We start from the raw sequence: 23441 nt of genomic DNA, 5'->3' as shown, positions 1-23441 counted from the left end.
AATATATATTATAATATTATAGAATAAAGCTATGATATTATATATAATATATTATTTATCAGATAACATGATACTGTATTTATACTGTATTAAAATAGATGATTTATCAGATATATTACAACAATAACAATTTATATAACATAATATATATTTATCGGGTTTATTACAACAATATAAATTTTTCTTTTTTTTTTTACATATACTTATTTACATAGACTATTATATTATGACATAAATTAATACCGTATACTGTACTTATATTATAACATGATACATGTATAAATAAAAAATAATAATAAAAAAATATTAAATAAAAGTAATATATATTGTGTGTATGTGTACACACACACTATTAAAACATTATCAATAATTTTATATATATTTTTTATATAATGCTTTCTAGATAACGGTAATGGCCTCTGACTGCCACTGACGAACTCAAATGTACAATTTTACAGGCGTCAAGTAAAATCAGGCATATATTTAAAACATAATATCCGCTCCTTACTTTTGTAACTTGCCATTGAAAAATATTTTGAATAAAAACTGGTATTATCTTCTTCAAATATTGATTTAATCAGACTACTGATTATTAACAAACTGATAATAATGACTCATCACACTTAATACTTATGTGAGTTACACAATTGCACTTACATCACTCCCAGACTGTACATGCAAGTCAACTAAAGAATATAGAAACAGAAAGTGTGTGTTTTGAGCCGTGGCAAGTCTCAAATAAATATCCGCGTGTGAACTGGTGGTAAAATTACCACCCGTCCGGCACACAAACTCTGGAAAGGAAGTGCATGATTACATGTGATTGGGCTGCCAGTACCTCCTCCTGGTCCAACATGTAGAGCTGATTTCCACTGATCACACACAGACGAGGATTCCAGTCGGGTTGCTCGTAGGAGGGAGCAGCAGCGAAGGAGGGCTGTTGTCGGTAGGAGGGGGGGACAGCATACCTCGCATCTGGGAGAGGAGGATGAGAAAGAGAGGAGAACAGGTAAGGGACAGCATGTAACAAAAAAAAAATGCAAGACAGACTTATGCTTTTATTCCAATTAGTTCAAAGTCTATATTTCTCTGGAACATACAACATTTGACCAGTATGTGGTGCTGTTACCAAACATTCATCTGCAAAGTCATCCACTAAATTTAAAGGGACACTCCACCCATTTGCATTAAGATTTCCATTGTTAGAAATCCAGTCATACTATTGAATGGTCGTGCAACACTCTCTCATTTTCCCTGAGACAATTTATCTTTTTCACTTACTCCTCCAGTGACGCAAAAATCGTCATTTTACGTCAGTGTAGGAGGAAGTGGAAGTGGGGGGGGGGATTTCTGTAAAGACTACAAGCACTAGTCCCCACCCTTTCAAACCCGCCCATAGGGGGTTGGACCTAATGCGCTAACAGACCAATCACAGATCAGTGCCAGTGCGTTTGATTTCACCGGTAGAAACTTTTTGAAAATATGGACGAAGGTACTGAATACACAGACGGATGCATTATGGATAGGGTTGGGTATCGAAACGCAGTGCCAATAGGGAACCGGTTCCGACGTAAACAGTAATAACCAGACCGAATAATAACGAAAATTTCGATGCCTGAGTCTTTGTGTCACGAGGCACACACACGCAAAGTCTCTCGCTCTCTCCCTCTCCCTCATGCGCGCACTATACGGTTTGGAGCACGGTCTGATCTTTCGTTAAACATATTTAGATATATCGAAATCGTCTTCCATTGCGATTTGCGATCTAAATATGATTAGATCTTCACAGAGAAGGTAAAACTTCCGGAATTTCTGTGTTCATGCGCAAGCGATCACTTCCGGCGCATGCGCAGACCGAAGCGCCTGTGCCGTTAGATCAGTTGGACATGGCTGCGGTTACACGAGGTAAAAACGATATAAATATTGTTCGTTTTCTCACACAAACCGCTCGTTTCGTGTCTTAGGCCATCAATGTGTACTTACATTTACGAGTCATTAAATCATGTTTAATTTGGACTTCTCTGTGCATGCTCTTTGAGGTGAACCGAGGGTGGACCCCCTAAACCTCCATTATGACTGATAGACAACAACGGTTTGACCGAAAAATATCAAAGTAAGCTAAAACATATCAAAAAAATTAATTTCAAAGTGAACTATCCCTTTAAACCAGTTGGTCAAAATGAAAAACATACCCTTCCCAATCAGTGTGCCAAATTTGGCAACTTTTTACCATATGGTTCAATGGGCTGTCATAGAAGCCCAGCCAAAAACAACAAGAAAAAAAACCAACAGACACAATATATATACCTAAGATGCGTGGTGCCTTTGGTCCGTGGCTCCTCAAACATAGCAGACACAGCTTTCAAACATAAACACCACAACACATATGAGCTTCTACATTTTTAGACAGCAATGCACATTACAGACACCCGGGTGTCTTTCCCCTCAGACTGTAAACGTATAACTCATGTCCAGACTTTGATATTGATAGCCCTGTATAGCTTTAAGGTTTCATCAGGTTTAAAGCTGTCGCGTGTTCAGCTCTGGCCCTGTCAGCCAAGGCAAGAGCAATAAAGCCATTACTTTGACTCTTTTTTACTTCATCCCTGTTCTTCTATAAAACTTACAGCTAGATGTATCTCCTACACTTTCGCTCCAAAAAAACGCTCAGAGTCGATATTCTGCCCCGGTGTCCTCTCGTTGCATGAGTCCCTAGCCTCGAAACCTCCAGCCAATCAGAAACAGCCTTGACAGATGGTGGCGGCATCAGAGGGATGCTGGACCAGCTCAGGACACTTCTGTCCAGACTCGCACACACATTTGTCAGATTTCCTCCAAGCACTCGAGAACAACAGGGAAATGCACTCACAAACCAGATCTCTGGACTTAAGTAGCCTTATGTTTGCTAGAATTGATGCATAGACAAACAGACTTTTATTTTTTCAGTTTTCCATTTGTTGGCGCCATTTGAAAAACATCCTCAGAATTGGTCTATAAAAGACATTTAAAATGTCAAAATTATTACAAAATTATTTCAAATATTTTCATCAAAGAATCGTACAAAATGTATTACGGTTTCCATAAAACCGTTAAGCAGCATTTTCAGCATTGACGACAATAAGGAATGTTTCTTGAGCATCAAATCAGTATATTAGAATGATTTATGTAAAATCATGTGACACTGAAGATGATATGATGCTGAAAATTCAGCTTTACCATCACAGGAATAAATTACATTTTGAAATATATTAAATAGAAAAGTGATTTTAAATTCTAATAATAAGGAATGTATATAGTACAATGTATGTAATGTATGAATATATATATATATATATATATATATAACAAACAGACTTTTATTTTTTCAGTTTATATAATATAATGTAATATACTGTTATTTTACTGTATTTTTGATCGAATAAGTGCAGCCATTGTCTGAAAAGCGCTATATAAATATATTTGACTTGACTTGACTTGACCATTGTATAAGCATTAGAGAACCTTACATTGAACTTCAAAATAAGTAGTCGATATGATTTGACAAATCATACTTTTTTACAAATCATCATCAGACTTTGCATTTGAAGGTGAACTGTTCCTTTAACATCAGTAGGCCATGAAGTGACACGAACAAACAGAGTAAACGCAGTACTGCGCCGCTGCTCTGAGCCGTAGCCCCACCGCTGGGCCGTGCAACTACTGCGCGCTGGGCTCTCCGCTTGACAGCAAGCCAGCTGAAATCTTTTCTGCCATGGAAATAGCCTGTCACATCCAGATCTGTCCTGACAAGAACGCCCGGTGAGTTGGAGGAGCTGCCCAGCACTGCTCTGTTCAACGGCACTCTCCGCCATGAAAGAAACTGCTTGTGACAATAACAAAAGACTTCAAAGGGAGAGAACATGAAATTATTTAGGTGCAAGAAATATATGAAGTGACGTTATGCCAGATTAACACAAGGTACTATGTTTGTGTTTATTCAAGGCAATAAGGCTAAAGGGGAACTTACACTTCTTTTCAAAAGTAATGAAAACTGAAAATGAAAATTCTGTCATCATTTACTCATCCTCATGTTGTTCATCTTAGATCTTTCAGCTTTCTGTCACTCCATTGACAGCTACGCAACTACAACTTTGACATTTTAAAAAGTTCTTGAAGAGATTGTAAAACTAATCCGGTTTATAAAAAAACACAAAGTCACTCTAGTAGTCCAAACTGGGGAGATATTCTCTATATCAGTGCCCACAATTTCTGAACTCCCTGAAACGCCTCGAATTGTAGTCTCGATTGTAGTGAATGTACATGCTGTACCGTGGGAGGTAGGGGTGCTGAACGTGTTGGGGCCTAAGAAAAAAAAAATCCCCTTACTTTAAAACAAATTATTTTTTAATGAAAACACAACAACAATAAAACAAGGACAAAAGTGAATTTTGCCTCCGCCATCGTCGTATCAGTCATCGTGCCTCACTCTCGTCACATGACTCCTGCTTCCCTGCGTTCCTTCTCTTGATCTAAGGAGCAGACACGCCTCAATTTATAACAGTAGCACCCGTTGTCAAACTGTACTAAATTGATTTTATGTCAAAAAAAATACAAAACTATGTGTATGGGCAAACCGGTACACTAGTAACAAGCCTACTGGACATACTCATAACATCATTCCTGACAAAACTTGACCTCACCCCAACACACCTTTTTCCTCAGCACCCCCCTGCTCAAAATACGTTCCCACGGCTATGCGTAAACATTACTCACAATAATCCTCATTAAAATCATTCTTGTCTAAGCCATAAGCAAAGTAAAGGGGACAAGGCCAGGGGTGCGTTTCCCGAACGCATCGTTACCCAACTATGATCGCAAGTTCCGTCGTTATCTGCATAGTTTAACGAGTCGGTGTTTCCCGAAACCATCGTTCCAACGGATATTCGCAAACAGCATCGCAAAGTTGTGTGGTTTGAACGACAGCTCTCGGCCTGTGGTTAGAGGCATCGTTTCTATATTGCATCACATTTGGAGGTAATAAATCCTTAGCTTGAGCATAATGAGCAAGCTGACATTCAGTACAACCGGTGCCTTTTATTTAGAATACATACAAATGTAATTTATGTCGTTTAGTTTTTCAAAATATTTGAACTAACGTGTTTGAAAAATGCGCATGTGCGAACGTGCATACTATGTAAGAACGAGCCAAATATTGAATCTGGTAATAAAGCAGAACAACTGAGAACAATTAGAAATAGTCCTCAGATGACATGTCTGTAATTTATATAAAACAAATCTAGCGTTAACTGGATCTCAAACACTTTCATTAAAGGTAGTTACTAGTCCACCACGTGCGAAACCAACGTGGTTGAACGATACTTTGCGACAGTGGGTTTCGGGAAACAGCCGTGACTAGCTAGTTGATTTTTTCAACGATCCATCGTACTATGGTAGTGAATCAGTGAACTACGTCGTTGTACGGGAAACGCACCCCTGGTTGACTGGCGTTAGTAGTGTGTTGAAACTCGCGGTCATGCTAAGGGGTGTGACATTTTCCAAACACGCTTGAAGTGCTTAACCAATCACAACACAGTGGTCCAGCAGACCAATCAGAAGACAATGCCCTTTTCAGGAGGAGGGGCTTCATAGAGACAGGAACTAAATCCACAAGTTTCCTACGCCCCATGAGGCCTTGCGTCAAAAGTGGGCGCGACTTCCGGTTGGAAGTAAACAAAGCGCGATTTGACATGCTTGACGCTCGTTCATTCAACAGTTGACAGTCATTCAAGTTATAGCGATCCAAACTAGCTAACGATGTGGGAACACAACTTCAACGAAATTCAAAAGGGTGAAATAACAGTACCTTTACCCTCCGCAGTAGTTGATTGGGAGTATTATAATAACATTATTAATAATCAATACTCATCAAGGCATGGTGACAGACAGTTGTGCGAGCTGACAAACAATTAAAATAAAAAATACACACTTAGTCATTGTGCTTTGGAGTTTATTCAAAATTATAAATGAATGTGCTGCTTGAATACATTAACTGGCACATTTGATATTCTGTCAACACAGGCTTTGATCCTGAGTTTAGGTTTAACATCAGTAGCGAACAGCCAAACACATGCTGATAGAGTTTATAGAACATTAAGAATTTAAACTAATGTACACAGGAAGATTTGTCGTCTTTTGGGAGGTGATGGAAACTACAGTCGTTGGCAGGATCACTCTGATTTCATTTTCGGCTCATGTTCAAAACAATCCCGTTTAAGCCACTAAATTAGTTTAGTCCGGCTATACATACAACCGCGAACAGCACATGTTGTCCCTGAGCTCCGTAACGACATCTCTCATAAAGATTTGCGTCTTTAAATAGTAAAATAATTCTCCGAAAAACAGCTAGCCTCTTCGCTAACTAACACACAAAATACCATTGGAATGCTACTTCCGCCGCCTCGCCGGAAGTTTCACCCACTTTATTTTTTACAGGAGCGCCCCTCGGAAACTTGTGGATAGGGGTGGGTGCGTTACCCAAGAGCATCGTTAGCCAACTACGTTTGCAAGTTCCGTCATTATCAGCATAGTTTAATGAGTCGGTGTTTCCTGAAAAAACAGCATCGCAAAGTGGTGTGTTTGGAACGACAGCTCACAACCTGTGGTTAGAAGCATAGTTTATTGTTTGCCTGACATATGGACTTATTTTTTTAGCGGCCTCTATCGGTGATGTTTCAGATTGCAACCAATTTTTACAAGACTAATTGTGCTCTTCCACGTCCTCGAATACAAGAGCGAGCACTCATGGTGCACGGCCATGCACCGGAGAAAGGTGTTGCAACATATGCTGTCGAAATATGTGAGAAATAATGCTTTTTGAACATTCATGCATGAAATCCTATTCTAGTAGAGCCCAAATTTGCAAATTTAAAGTATTTCTAGAGCACAGTAGTTTCTGTCCATTTTCTTTGTTAAATGAAAAGCTGTTCTTCATATGCATCGATTTCAGTGAATGAGTGCACCAGTTAGTCCTAAACACCCTCTGACATCAGACACAAACGCTGCAGGCGCCTCTTCATGTTCTCCATCACAAACGCTGAGTGTCATTGGCTTGCACACTTCTGAGAGGGTGCTACTATTCTTTGGCGGGCTGTGGGTGATGATGTGTGCCGTGCACATGAGGAAAAGGCCACGGATGGGTCAGCCTCACATTGTCATTACGCAGCCCAACAGGAGAAACACTGATTATTCACATCGCTGCACTCAAAACAGTGCTAAAAATATTCACACACAGTATCTCCAGATGCCCCGGGCAGGTAATGCATAGAAAAGAGAGTAGAAACAAGTTTTTTCATAATCATATCTGTGTTGCATTGGCCGATGTCAATAGTCTGTTACGGTAGGCTCAAGCACACTGAAAGGCCGTGCTTTGATGCATGCACAAAAGCATTTCTGCGTTCATGCACCGTGATGAACATGTGACCTTACATCATAATGGACTTTAAAAGGCAGGAATGTGTCATCCAGGAATAGCAGGAATAAAATGTTATTGCTCAGAGGATGCTCTCAGGAGATTTAAGTATCAGCTTTGTCTCAGATGTTTCTCCTAAACTCAACTGGAGAAATAAAAATATTTGACATACAGTTCTAAAATGAATATGAATAGCAATTCAGACCATTTGGTATTGGAAGTAAACGGATGAGAAAATTAGATCTCTAGACTTTTCAGAGAATCTGAGCAAACGCTGAAATAAGAAGCTGCTAAAAGTTCAAGTGGTTTTATCAAACATATCTCCAAAAACATCTCAGTTAATCAATAATGGCAGCAAACCCGAACATGCAATATGATTGACGGGTTGAGAATGTTTCTGATTGGCTAGTTTTTAGAATGGCTCAAATAATAAATGTTTTGTTGTTTACAGATCCCAAGGTCTCTCCCCAAGAAGACATCAAGGTTTAGCTGGTAAACATGGGCCAGTTAACCACTACTGGTAGGTGCCAACATTCTGAAGGCAAAAAAAAAAGTAAAGAAAAAAATTATCTCCATTGAAGTCGATCTGCATTTTTAGCGAAGTTCTGTTTTTATATGTAAAAAAAAAATAATGGGGGGGGGGGGATGTTTTGATTTTACATCAGTATCATACCAGTATATAATAAAGCTAATGGTACACAAAACTGAGGACGGGAGAAAGCATAAAATAGCTTTTATTTATTAAACAGTGGTTTACTGAACAAATTGTGTATCTGTCTTTGAATGAATTCAGTTATAGTTAAACGTTTTTGTAGGTTAAAATAATTATCCCTGCTAATGCAGTAAACTATATGGGGCCGTTACTTGCACTTTACTATAATATTAAAGGTTAACAACATATAATTGATCTTTAATTCTGATCTCATGAAATGGCGAATGTATGACACGGCAATTTGTATTTCCATTTTGGCGTGCTATCTACACGCATAATCGCTTTTCAGCGTGTTTATGAACATGCACAAATGCATGTGCAACATGTTTATGATAAATATATGACCTACCCCAACCCCGTCCCTTAACGTTGCTTAACGTTACATTACTGTTTATATAAATACAGTATATGACCTACCCCAACCCCATCCCTAAACCTACCCGTCACTAGGGGTTAATACCATTTATGAGTCTTCCCCTCCATCCTAGGAAAAACAAAATATCGCTCCCCAGATGTAGATCTACATTTTGTTTCGTTTCGCTCGGACATTTTACGGCGTGTACATTGTACACGCGGAATCACTTGACTTGAAAGTGGCGTGTATGTTTATTGTTTATGCAAAAGTCATGATGTCATGTTGTAATAATCAACACTCACATAACAAATTGTATGCAAATATGTAAGCTGCACATAAGGCAGTTTTTGCATTAACTTCTACATTTAATTAGGCCTAGCCAATATGTTTTTACTCCAATTCGTTGTTGAAATATAATCATTTATACATTATACATAATACATTTTCATTCCACATTTATTTAAACCACACTAAAGACATCTCAAACAGGTTAAGTAATATATAGAATATAGTGCATATATTTAGCGAAAGAGTTAATTTCCCTAGCTGACTAACAAGCTGTGGACACTGAATGACTTGGGATATTGTTTACAACTGTTTTACTGACGTCTTTCCACCATTGAAACACTGATTACACGAGATAATAAGTTTCAGTAAGTTGTACTGTATCTTTCAACATACCTTCCGATGTTCATTCATGTTTGTTAGGATCACGTTCACGTACTGCTGCTTAAACGGTCACGCCACATTAAAGAGTGTCAAAAGGGCATTTATTGCTTAAATTTCATGATAAAATGGACATAATTTGAAAAATGACACTAATAATTTCTTATCGGAGCTTATTGATTATTGTTGGTTAATGGTGGTTAGGCTACAAAGCTGTATTCGTCTTGTACACACAAGACACATAAAAATTTGCGGTATGAATACATGCACCGATGTTGTGCCGAATTCTGACTGCGTGGCAAATTATTACTCCCCAATAATTTGGTGGGGGTTAGAATTCGACAAAACACGGTACATGCCTAATTACTATTTAATCATATGTCAAGAAAGAAAAATTAGTTTTGTGACATAAGGTAACGTTAGGTAAACCTCAACAATGGGCTAGGGCTGGTATACACACAAACACACAAACATAACGGTACATGTATTCTATTCGTCCCGAACCGTACAGTCTGGACGATATGTATGGACAGTATGGACAATGCGCGGCAATGCAACGATGTTTGCTACCAGCAAAAAACGCAAACGAAAAAGAGACGCTGATCTCCCTAATATATATTATTTACGTTTAATCAGATACAGTAAACAATCGGGATTGTGATTTCTACAATGACAGTAGTAACTGCTGCTGATATCAGTATAAGCAAAAGATGGGACCTTTAATTCCGGCAACTTTTAGAATTACACTTGCACATATCTAGGCCTAAAAGCCACAAAACTACAATCAATACACGTTTTTAAAGCAAAAAGCCTCCGTTTACTAATCTCATTGAGTGTTTTTCCATGCTAATCCTCCCGGGCATTTGCACTACACACTGTAGTTATGGAAAGAAAGGCTGTCCTCATGAAGTCCTGATCAATAGCTGGAAGCTCTCGAAGCAGCGTTTCCATCTACAGTACCTGCTCGTCTCCACGCCACATCCTCCACACGGCGTCACTGTAGCTGCACTTTACAGCTCCCGCCCCACAAATCTACATACAGGAAACAAGGTTACTGCCCAAGAGATGTCACTTCCGAAACACCCACTCTCTAGCGCGCGCACGTTCCCTCGCTCTTTCTCACCCACACACCCCCAGCTTATTGCCATGACAACCGAGAAAAGAATAGAATATAAGTGAGTGTTAAAGAGACAGATGATCAGAGAGAGAGGGGGAACGAGAGAGGTTTGGAAGACGAGGATAGAACGGGACGAAAAGAGAGAGGGAGGCGGAGAGAAAGAGTGCTAAAATGTGTGGGAGAGAGAAAAAAGCGAGAGACGGAGAGGAGGGAGAAAAAACAGAAGGGAGAGAGATGGAAAAGAAAGCGAAAAAGAGAAAAAGAGAGAAAAATGAGGGATTTTGAGAGAAACAGAGGGAACAAGAACACTTTTTCGGGGAAAAAGAGACCATGTCTTGTTCCCATAGCAACCTAGCCATCCATGAAAAACTCTATTTCTCTCTCTCTCTCTCTCTCTCTCTCTCCTGTCATTTGCTCTCTCCGTTCGCTATGTATAGCTCATAGTATGTGTACATGACACCAGAGATTTGATTAGTGAATGAGATGTGGAAATCAGAGGATGAATTAGTGGTGATGATTGTTATATGATCTCAGTTTGATGGAAACTGCCGCCCATGGGTACAACAAGTAAGCAAGTAAAGTTACTGGTAAATCAGGGCCATTCAGAACTGAATTGAAGGGGCACACAATACAAAACTGTAACTAAAGAAAACACAATTAAAATGGAATAAATATGAAAGTTTAGTTTTTAGTAATATTTGATTATGTGTGAGTATATACATACATATATATACACTCTAAAAAATGCTGGGTTGTTTTAACCCAATTTTGGGTAAAATATGGACAAACCCAGCCATTGGGTTACATTTTTAAATTACATTTTTACCCCAATGTGCAGGGTTTGTCCATATTTTACCCAAAATTGGGTTAAAACAACCCAGCATTTTTTAGAGTGTTATGTGCTGTCGGAATTAATTGCAAGTTTTTAAATATACTGAATGTATATACACTCACCAAAAAGGTTTATTAGGAACACCTGTTCAATTTCTCATTAATGCCATTATGTAATCAACCAATCACATGGCAGTTGCTTCAATGCATTTAGGGGTGTGGTCCTGGTCAAGACAATCTCCTGAACTCCAAACTGAATGACAGACTGTGTAAGAAAGGCGATTTAAGCAATTTTGAGCGTGGCATGGTTGTTGATGCCAGACGGGCCGGTCTGAGTATTTACAATCTGCTCAGTTACTGGGATTTTTCACGCACAACCATTTCTAGGGTTTACAAAGAATGGTGTGAAAAGGGAAAAACATCCAGTATGTGGCAGTCCTGTGGGCGAAAATGCCTTGTTGATGCTAGAGGTCAGAGGAGAATGGGCCGACTGATTCAAGCTGATAGAAGAGCGACTTTGACTGAAATAACCACTCGTTACAACCGAGGTATGCAGCAAAGCATTTGTGAAGCCACAACACGCCCAACCTTGAGGCGGATGGGCTACAACAGCAGAAGACCCCACCGGGTATCACTCATCTCCACTACAAATAGGAAAAAGAGGCTACAATTTGCAAGAGCTCACCAAAATTGGACCGTTGAAGACTGGAAAAATGTTGCCTGGTCTGATGAGTCTCGATTTCTGTTGAGACATTCAGATGGTAGTCAGAATTTGGCGTAAACAGAATGAGAACATGGATCCATCATGCCTTGTTACCACTGTGCAGGCTGGTGGTGGTGGTGTAATGGTGTGGGGGATGTTTTCTTGGCACACTTTAGGCCCCTTAGTGCCAATTGGGCATCGTTTAAATGCCACGGCCTACCTGAGCATTGTTTCTGACCATGTCCATCCCTTTATGGCCACCATGTACCCATCCTCTGAAAGGGGGTCAAACACAGTATTATGGTGTTCCTAATAATCCTTTAGGTGAGTGTTTATATGTACACACACACCATTTGAAATCATAAAAACATTTGAAACCATGGATTTAAATTATCTTTAAATGGTGATATACATGTGAAAAGGAATTGTATTCCACAAATCAGGGAATAAACAGGCATAATTAATGATGTAATTATATAGTGCATAACGTGTTGGACAAATAAAATTGGCCTGATGTGTGACCGGGTTGAAAATCTGTTAAATGTCATAATTGAAATTCAATACAGTCCTCGTCCTGTAATTCGGATTCAAATTTAATTTAACACCCTGTTGCATTTAATTCAAAACCACACTCAAAAAGTGAGCCTTAAACTCTTAAATATTATATTATGCCATATATATCTCAAGTAAGAGCTGAACGATTAACCAGAAAAATAATGGGGATTTCAATTTCTACAATGCCATTGATGATTTATTTTATTTTATTTTTTGCTTATGCACTGTAAAAAAACAACTTAAACTTTTACGTATATTCAACTTGGCTGTTTAAATAATTTCAACTTAAATGTTATTCAACTGACTTAAAAAAACTTAGATCAATCTAGTAGGCTGTAATTTAAAAAAAGAATGTTGAAAATGGCTGAACTTATTTTGATGAGTTAAAGTAATGTAAAAACATGTTGTCATGACTTATTGAAAATATTTTTTTTCAGTGTGTGATGGTACATTCACACAGCTAAGTATCAGTATATAAGCACAAGATATCGACCAGTGCAACATAGTAAACATCAAGAGTGCATATTTAATGTAAATTCTATTCATTGAAATGAATGACTATAATTACTGTAAAAAAATCAACCCTTATGTGTACTGTCATAATCGTACAGCCATTCAGACAAAAAGGGTGAGCTAAAAAATTAGATCCAACCCTCCAACAAACTCACTGGCAACCTCCGTTCCTGTGTGTTCCTCTAGCAGCCCCCCTCCACCTTTAATCCATCTGTCTCCCGGCCTCCCCTCACACTCTCTGCCTGCGTCCGAAATCACACACTTGAGTAGGTACTTATTTTGAATAAGTAATTTCTTAGTGATCACTAAAAGATTATTTCCAAAGAATGTGTGTGGTATGAATGTAATTTGATCTACCAGCATCGGTTGTCGCTTCACTGCCATTTATAAATCCTCTCCTGTGGCCCCATGGGATAGTAAAGTAAGTGTCCATCGTATATGCACACTTCAGAATCTTGTCAGAAGTTGTAGGTCATCTGGGTACTTTTGTCCACTCTTTTTGAGTACTGTGTGAATTCGGACATACTTTTGTCACATTCTGTTTTACCCCTACTATATAGTAGGGAAGTGTAAGATTTCCGATGCAGCCTTTGTAATTCTCTCTCTCTCATGTGGAAGCTCATAAAAATTTAAAGTGAGACAGTATTAAAAAACAGTGAGACAAATAATATTTGGCACTATAAAATACTTAAAAGAAATGTGATGCTGGTGTTCACGCCTGTGTGGGAAAATAAACCCTCACTTGACATAATCGCATAGCATACTACCATAGTACTCTTACTATTTCTGCAGTATGTAGTCTGTTGAAAACAGTTGTACTGCTTTATAGTTTTTGCAGAAACCTTTATTTAAAAAAATCAGGATGCTTTGATGAATAGAATGTTCAAGAGATATTTTGTAACATTAGAAATGTCTTAATTATTACTTTTTATCAATTGCCTTTAATGCATTTTATAATATAAACAACATATATGAAATATCTGTAGCATTTATATGTTGCTTGCAACAAAATGTATTTAACCAGAATAAAAAGCTGTACTCTTTCTATACCATAAATAGAAAAATGTTTTTTTTGTTTTTTTTTTTGCAATCAGAATATATTATAGTTACATATTAACATTTTAAACATATTTAAAATGTTTAAACAAGAAAAAAATCTGCTAATGGGTTAGAAAAAACTCATTTACAAAGGAAAACAAGATTATTTTTTCTGACCCCATTGGCAGACATTTTTTTATTGTTTTAAATTTAAACTCACCTAATTTTGATAGACTACATTTGTCAAAAACAACACTTAATATATTGTCATTATGCTAATAATATCTATTAATTTAAAGGTCCAGCAAGTGATTTTTTTGAAAAAAAAAAAAAACCTTTAAAAGTGGATTGGACCGAGCACCAAATCACACTTGTAGTAGCCAATCAGCAGTAAGGGGCGTGTCCACTCATGATGGGGGAGGAGAGAGAGCTCAGTGAAGACAGACATTGTACCAGCAAGGGGTAACCTATGCTAACCCAACGCATTCTCATCCTTTAGCGTCATATGTGACGCTATATGACAAAACGGCCAAATACTACGCACATGGCACCCGTTATCGTTAGTATAACATGCGCTGTAATGGGTAGGTTTAGATGTGGGGCAGGGTAGGGTAGTCTCATATTACGCTAAAGGATTTATGACGCCTTGGGTTTGCAACGCGTGTTATATTAACGATAAAGGGTGCCATGTGCGTAGTATTTCGCCGTTTTGTCATATAGCATCACATATGACGCTAAAGGATGAGAACGGGCTGGCTAACCAGCTAGACCTTAACCACTAGCGTAAAATAACTACATATGCTTAAAGCTGCCATATACAAGACACAATGCAGTGCACCCGATCTCTTCCGAGACTCATAATTTGCTCCGACTACCAAGAGTTAAAATATTTCTACACAAATTTAGATGTAAATACTCATATTTAATTTCAAGATGACAACTGAATGCCACCCACTGAATTATAGACCTTTGGTAGCCTCACCCATTTTTAGCGCTATGCTTGTTGTTTTCCGTCTTCCTGTTTGTATTTCCACAGCATGAAGGAAAGTTCAAACAAATTTATGAATGATCCACTTGTTTTAAAATCTTCCCGATCTAACTGACATCTGTTATGACATTTGCTTCAAACATTACAATGCTCATGATAACTTTCGTAAACTCTACAATATGTAAATCCACTTCACCAGCTAATTACTCTTCCATTGAAATATACAGAGCTACCGCAAAAACGGAAGTTCAAAATTTCTAAAGATATATTTGCAAGGAGATGAAGTCATGTGACAACAATGTAGCATATAAACAGCTGAAAAGTTTATAGCTGCATTTTCACATACATATACTGTGTATTCAGTTAGCTAATGTTCCATTCGAAACAGCCGTCCTGTCCTCCGGCATCTATTTTACATTTAACGCCGGAGAAACTGTCAAAACAAGTACGAGGTGCAGCAGTGCCTCAATGAAGTTTGCATATTTGCATTGTACCGTATTTTCCGTTCACTGGAATATTCCACATGCTGAATAAATCACTGACAGTCTGGGGCTACAATATTTCCCATCCGTGTCTGCAAAAACACATGACACAGCCATCATTCGTTGCTTCAGCACAGAGATGTGTGTGTGCTTTGTTGCATTGCTCCTAAGTGTATTCCTTTATATGTCTTTATGCGTGTGGGTCGCTCCGCTGAGAGAAAACGGGTCGTGATTTGGGTCCTGAGAGATAAAGCGTAATTATAGTGATCCGTCCTCAATCCAGAGATAGACTGAGAACTATGTCATTGTATCATTACCCTGAGGCCAGTCGCTAACATTCATACCTGCGCTAGTGCGCTAACATCACAGAGCAGACACACGCAATGGTGCTATAGCGGATGGACAGAAGTTGAGAAGCAACAGAGGGAATAACTTAAGTCTTAAGAGAATTCAACTCTAATATGTACAATAACTAAGTTTGGAGTTGTTAAGATTAAGATCTTCTGCTCAAGGCTGCATTTATTTGATCAAAATACAGCAGTTATATTGTAAAATATTATTGCTATTTTAAATAACTGTTGTCTATTAGAATATATTTTAAAATCTAATTTAATCTTGTGATGCAAAGCTGAATTTTTAGCATCATTGCTTTGCAGTGTCACATTCATCTTCAGTCTTTTAAAAAAGATTTTTAGAAGTTGTAAATGAAACAAAGATCATTGGAATATGTTTCACAAGAAAGTACTATTTTAGTCTATCTACTTTCCAATGTGTTACTTATGGAAGATTGTTTGCGACATTGAATAAAATTTTAAAGTCAAAATCATAATTGCGAGATATTAACTCACAATTCTGAGAAACAAAATCAAAACTGCGAGAAAAAAGTCAGAATTGCGAGATATTAACACAATTCTGAGAAACAAAATTTAAAATTGTGAGAAAAAGTCACAATGTGAAAAAAGAACAGCTCACAATTCTGACTTTTTCTGCAATTGTAGGTTTACATCTCGCAATACAGACTTTTTTTCACCTCACAACTGCGGGTTATAAAGTCTGAATTGCGAGATGTAAACCTGCAATTGCAAGGGAAAAAGTCAGAATAATGAGCTGTTCTTTTTTCACATTGTGAGTCTCTTTCGTTTTGACTTTCTCACAAATTAGATTTTCTTTCTCAGAATTGTGAGTTCATATCTCGTAATTTTGTTTCTCAGAATTGTGAGTTTATATCTCGTAATTTTGTTTCTCAGAATTGTGAGTTTATATCTCGCAACTCTGACTTTTTTCTCGCAATTTTGATTTTGTTTCTCAGAATTGTGAGTTTATATCTCGTAACTTTTTTTTCTTAGAATTGTGAGTTAATATCTCATAATTTTGTTTTTCAGAATTGTGAGTTAATATCTCGCAATTCTGATTTTTTTTCTCACAATTTTGATTTTGTTACTTTAGAATTGTGAGTTTATATCTCGTAATTTTGTTTCTCAGAATTGTGAGTTTATATCTCGCAATTCTGACTTTTTCTCACAATTTTGATTTTGCTTCTCAGAATTGTGAGTTTGTATCTCGCAATTCTGACTTTTTCTCACAATTTTGATTTTGCTTCTCAGAATTGTGAGTTTTCATCTCGCAATTTTGTTTCTCAGAATTGTGAGTTTATATCTCGCAATTCTGACTTTTTTCTCGCAATTTTGATTTTGTTTCTCAGAATTGTGAGTTTTCATCTCGCAATTTTGTTTCTCAGAATTGTGAGTTTATATCTCGCAATTCTGACTTTTTTCTCGCAATTTTGATTTTGTTTCTCAGAATTGTGAGTTAATATCTCGCAATTCTGACTTTTTTCTCGCAATTTTGATTTTGTTTCTCAGAATTGTGAGTTTTCATCTCGCAATTTTGTTTCTCAGAATTGTGAGTTTATATCTCGCAATTCTGACTTTTTTCTTTTCTCGCACTTGCGATTTTATATTTTGTAATTCTGAAAACTTGCAATTACCTTTTGAATTTTTTTATTATTCCGTGACAAAAACAAGTTTCTTCTATAGTTACTTGCATTTAACTGTTAAAATTTCTGAGTTGCGAATTGTTTCAAAGTAACTTCTACACCAATTTTTCTCAGCGTACTAAAGAGACCAGTGAAGGTCCAGTGAGGACACTATACAGCAGAGACACAAGCACATGCTGGCCCACTTTTCATGCAACACAGCGTGTGTTTACCTGCGCGATCTGTGTGTCAGTGTGTGCCAGCCCGCCCCGGTCACACCTTCGGTCCCAGACAGTGATGAGCAGGTGGCCTATACAGCAGAAGCCTGGATGCTCACTGATCTACAGGACGAGGACATTGAGTGCAGCAGATTAAGAGCATAAAATGAGGTCCGAGAATGTGAAACGCAGTTAAACCGACTGTGAGGAGTAAAGAAGCGGGAAAATAGGGACAGTGCGTGTGTGTGGAGCATAGCATTGCATTTAAGTAACGTAATGCAGATATCCTCTCCGACTAAACCTAGGTCATCCTGCAAAAGGGCTGTAAGCCAACGTGAAAATGAACCCTGAGTCGTGCAGAAGACAGCTTACAGCTACACGACTCTAATGCGCCGTCAGTGGGGAGCGAACACAGGCTGATATTAAAATTCACACAACACACGACTCCTTCATCAAACTCATTTCTAAAGCTCACCTTCAAGAGCTGCTTTCCAGCTTTATCCCACAAAGACTTCACAACATCACGTGGGAACCGTTTAAAATACAAAAAAAAAATTCTCATAAATGGATTTGCAGGTACTTATGAAAGGGCAAAGAAGTAACAGCTGTTTTTAAGTCATAACCTTATGCTGACTGCACTGTGTATTGAATGTGCAAAACTATATTTTCATAATCGACCAGTCTGTCTCAGCAAGCTCTTTATAATTAGACAGGTTTCTGGCTTAATCAGATATCTTTCGGTCAAGTGTTCTTGTGTTCAAAAACAGCAGGACAGGCTTCACAATGCAGGGTTTCAGGACTCATTTAGAAAATTTATCTATTTTTAACTTGCCATGGTGACTTAAGGACAACTCCGACGCAAAATGAACCTTTGGTCTAATAACACACTGGTACCTAGTCGACCGATCTCTAAGATTTGTTTTCATGATAATCGAATGTAAAGCGTTTTATCTCTAAAAACTGTTTAGCGTATAACGCTAGTATATGGGGGCATAGAGTAAAGAAAAAGAAAAATCGCTAGTTACTACCACTAACAAGGCTCAAAATAGCCCCACACTAACACAGTAACATGATATTATTAAACGGTCTGTACACTTACAAAGTTCTCAGTGCTTCGATTTGCATGTAGGGACCCTCATCATGTTACTGTGTTATTGTGGTGCTATTTTGAGCCTTGTTATTCTGGGGTAGGCGAAAAACGTAGGCTGCATTTTTTTACCAAACAGCGTTAGATTACCGCGTACGACCCCATCTGGACTTCTGTATTTGTCGTCTAACTGTATACCGAACTGTGATGTCCATACCGTTCAACTTCACTCTGATTTATACATAAGTCCTAACACATCTAACAAGTCTAACACATCTAACAAGTAAAACACAGTACGCATACATTTTTATTTAATTCTTTAAAAAATAAAAAAGTAAATCATTTTTCTTTATAATATGAAACTTATTATTTTTCTCACACAGTATAAATGGGTCTTAAAATATATATAGCTGCTTTTATATTTTATGAAGGCAGTCCTTTGAAAGCCAATCATTTTATTAGGTGGTCCTTGAAATCCAAACAGTGTGAAAATCCCTGGACTAGTCAGCTAGTTTGTGAATGCAGCTTCACACAGTGTAGCTTCCACTCGAGGGAGGGATGTCATCGTCTTACATGACAAGCAAGAACACAAGCACAACCTCAAGGGTTACTTCCATGTTGAGTCGCAGTAACTGGAATAGACACATGCCCTCCACCGTATCTTGCTTCAATCTCAAACCCAGAGCTTTTGAGAGAAGGCCACTAAACAGTCATAAGCACTGCTGCCAGATGTTGTTACTTCATGCCATTATCTCAAACGATCTTTGATGTCAAAACATCAGAACAGTGAATAATAGCTTAAATGTAATGTTGGCTTGATATTGTCTGGCTTCAGAAGACTTCATGGAACTTTTCTGATGGGTTTTTGTTCGATAGCTAAGGTCTCTAAAACCAGTCACTGTATGGAAAAGATCTGCCTTAAATGACATGCTTTAAAGGGGTGATGAACTGAGAAATCAAATTTTCCTTGAGCTTTTGACATCTAAGAGGTCATCATATTATAAGAATATGCTGTAAGTTTCAGAACTGAAAACGTCCGTGTTAGTCCAATAAAAGCTTTTATTGACACACCAGGCTCAGCAAACGACTCGTTTTTCAAAGTGGGGAACTATGACGTCAAAGAGGATAAGACACCGCCCCCGCAGGAGAAAATCAACGCCGGTTGATTTAGCCCCGCCCACCTATTCGCGCATTACACGCATAGCTAAATGACATAGATGCCTCCCTCGTGATGACAAAACGGATCGAGCTACCGAGCAATACAAAATATTGTGCAGTGCCTGGTTGTGGAAGAAGACAGTCGCTGCATAAGCTTCCTCTGGATTCCAATAGGACTGCATGGATAAACTTTATTTTTAATGACGTTCCAGCTGATGAGGGTAAAACATCGTCGTCTGTTCGCTTCATTTCACTGAGGATTGTTTTGTAAACAAGACTGGATTTGCAGACCGATTAAGAGTAAAGAACGTGCTGTGCCGTCTATATTGGATCTGACAGGAATAGGTGGTTTGCAGTCACGTGATTGTGTTGACGCGCGGAATGCAGATGGAGGGCAAGGAGTGAAGACCGCAATGGACGAGATGGAGGAAAATCCGTACTGTACTACTTTATTACAAGAGAAATATATAAACAGAAAATCGAAACATATGTTGGACGTGATCCTTGCGTTATGAAGAGGACCGATTTTCAACTGAATTGAGAGATTTGCCTGCCATCGAGGCTGTAGATATCAGCAACTAACTCGTCTTACAGACATACTTTGACTTTACAAATATCGGAAACAGGTATGTTACACAAACAGCCACATAAGTGTATTTAAACACCTGAATAATGTAATTATAAGCCACATAAATAATGTATTAACTCACATTTGACGAAGTGATCACTGCACACACACACAGGCATTTTCCCATTCGGCTCCTCCCGACCGCAGACGTAGGTTTGCAAGGCATTTTCCCCTGTGTTTTTCTGTCAATTTCTTGTATTTTCCCCCCTTATGAACAACAACTTTTGGCAAACGATAAAAACTCCTTGTGGTTTGATCGATTTGAGCAACCATAAACGACGCAAAACATAGGCATTTTGAGTGTGTTAAAGTGCTTCCTAAATATAGAAAATCACTTCCTGCCCTACATCTGCATTTCGCGCCATGGCAAAGCTTTTGTGCAACACACGAACTCTGGGTCGAATCATTCCGGTTGCCATTTTACAATATTGGACATTTTCAAAACAATTTCCCCAACGTGCATCGACGGGTGAGTTGAAACTCATTATAATATGCAAAACTGTTATCCACTCACAGCAGTGGCCGTTTACTTCCAAGTCTTCAGTGCGAGACGCCCATAAAAACCGAGCGTTATTCAGCTAGGCTCAAAAATAGGGTACAAAATAGCCTAAGGCTATTACTTATTCATTTTGATGTTTTTGAATGCAAAAACCAAGTGAACGTCATAAGTTGACCTGATAAAATTTAAAAAGCCAGTTCATGACCCGTTTAAAGAAACGTTAGCCAATACAAAACCCATGAAAATGATCAATTTCTCTATTTTTGCAAGCTCCATGAGCAAGAATGTCACATCTGGAGAAAAGCATACGGGGTGGAACTAAAGAACAAAGTGTTACGTGAACCGCCACCGATCTGAGTTGTTCTAGACTAGTGTATCGGAGAAACAACAGAAAGCTGAGAACATGAATGAAAATCATACATGAAAGCGTGAAGAGAGAAACCTCAATATCAAACATTTTTTACATGCAGTGCTGCAGATGTGCAAAAGAACAGTCTGTGCAAAGAGCCCTGGTGCTTCACTGATGGATCCTACATGTTTATTATCTTTCCTAAACTCATTTAAAGGCATCACATTAGTCGTTTTAAACAGCACCTCATGCACGCGCTATTTAAAGGAGCAGTTGTACGGAAACAAACTCAAACTTATTGTACTACATTGTGGTTGAAATGCAAATAAACAATGCAATATAAATTATTTGAATGTTACAGGAATATAATATATCAGTAATACTGAAAAAAACATGTTTGACTGAATTGTCATTTCAAATAGAGTCTGTAAAAACCCTTTCGGCTAGAGATTTGATTAATTCCTTAAGATAAGGATAATGAATGTTTCTAATATCTTTCCACTCCCAAAGCACCTGAGTGTTTTGATGAAAATATGGAAATTTGACATGAATTAGAGCCATACGAGTCTATAAAATAAATTCACCTCTGTGGATACAGCGCTCGATCACCGCACTAATGTATCCCTGCAATATTAATGTGTAATTCCCATAAGCAGATCCTTTAAAGGCACACAATTTTAGTCTTCAAAATTAAAAGCATCACTATTATAATCAATAATATTTAGGGTTAGTGATTTTAACAAACCCTTAGTAAACTTTAGCAACTCTTTACACACGAGAGGCATGAATGATACCTCAATTAATTACTGTATAATACATTTAAAATATACATTTCTTAATAATCTTAATACAAATGTATTATTTACTTCTAAGTGATGTACATATATAAATGGAAATGAAAATGTTTAGACATCTAACAATACAATACAAATTTCTTAATTTAATTTCTTTTGGCTATAGTAAAATAACAACATAATGCTAATTGTTATTTACATCAAACTTTTTTTATTCTGTTGTGAGCCATGTTTTTAATAAATGAAACAACTATGTAATAAACAGAGTGTTATAAATATTTCTTACTATTTTAAATGAACATATATACATTATATATTTCTAAGCATTAAACATTTACATTGAATGTAAATGAAAATGTGTCTCATCAGGATAACTGTACGTATATAAAATTGTCTAATAACAATGTAATAATTTCCTTTGCCTTTAGAAAAATTACAACATAAATGGCAATTATTTAATATTATTTATATGCCTTTGTAACATCAAATGTTATTTTTTCCATTATATCATAATAGTGTAAATTAAACAAATTTGCACATAGTTTTGAGAAAAATAGTATAATAAATTATTTTATAATAAATATTCATTAATTTAATATTTTAATAATAATAACTTTTGGCTTTAGTAACTAATGGCATTGATTTAATATTTAAATATGTTGTCTTCATAACATTTTTTTTCCACACACAGTATAACCAGGTCTTAAAATATACATATTTATATTATATGAAGGAGGTCCTGACTATAAATGTGTTGTTTTGCAAATAAAAAAAATACTGCAAGCAGCATCATAGCATGCATACTACATAATGAAGGAATGCACGCACATTAAACAGTTTCATAACCAGTCAAAGCCAGTCTCATAAACGTGCTGTAATGAAATGCCAGTATGGTGGGTTTCTGTGGTGGCGGCGTCCATTGCCTCTACAGTATATTGCCCTGGCTGTGTGTGTATGTGTAGAGTTGATTACAGTCAATTACAGTAAGCTTCATTCTTTATCACTGCATCAGTAAGCGAGAGCGTGAGCCGTGAAGTCCTAAAACAGGCAGTCTGCCACACTCCACCTACCTACTGCATCTGTCATCTGTCTCTGTGTGCTAATACTCCATCACTGGAGCTAAGACTGCAAAAAAATGAATGATTTACACAGTATCTGCTGCTTTGAATCATTTGAAACAACAAACCATTTTAGACACCAAAACCACACAATAATATCTATAATATCTAAATGTCATTGCATTATGTATACACCAAGTGGCATCTGCAAACAAATGATGCATGAGCTTTTGTTTGCAGTTATTTACATTAGCATAGCTAGTAGCAT

The 23441-nt window shown here is 37.5% G+C and overlaps 1 protein-coding gene across 1 annotated transcript in view; it reads right to left on the bottom strand.

Moving 5' to 3' along the window:
* syngap1b (synaptic Ras GTPase activating protein 1b) overlaps positions 1 to 23441 on the bottom strand; it is a 131567-nt gene that overhangs the window by 101607 nt on the left and 6519 nt on the right. Inside the window, 1 exon segment of the mRNA XM_089118000.1 lies at positions 839 to 975. Within this exon segment, the coding sequence (XP_088974126.1) occupies positions 839 to 975 (137 nt within the window).

Source organism: Pimephales promelas, chromosome 12 (assembly GCF_988280905.1).
Source record: "Pimephales promelas chromosome 12, fPimPro1.hap1.1, whole genome shotgun sequence".
Taxonomy (NCBI): domain Eukaryota; kingdom Metazoa; phylum Chordata; class Actinopteri; order Cypriniformes; family Leuciscidae; genus Pimephales; species Pimephales promelas.
The sequence above is the reverse complement of the archived record's forward strand: the minus strand, read 5'-3'. Positions and strand labels throughout refer to the sequence as shown.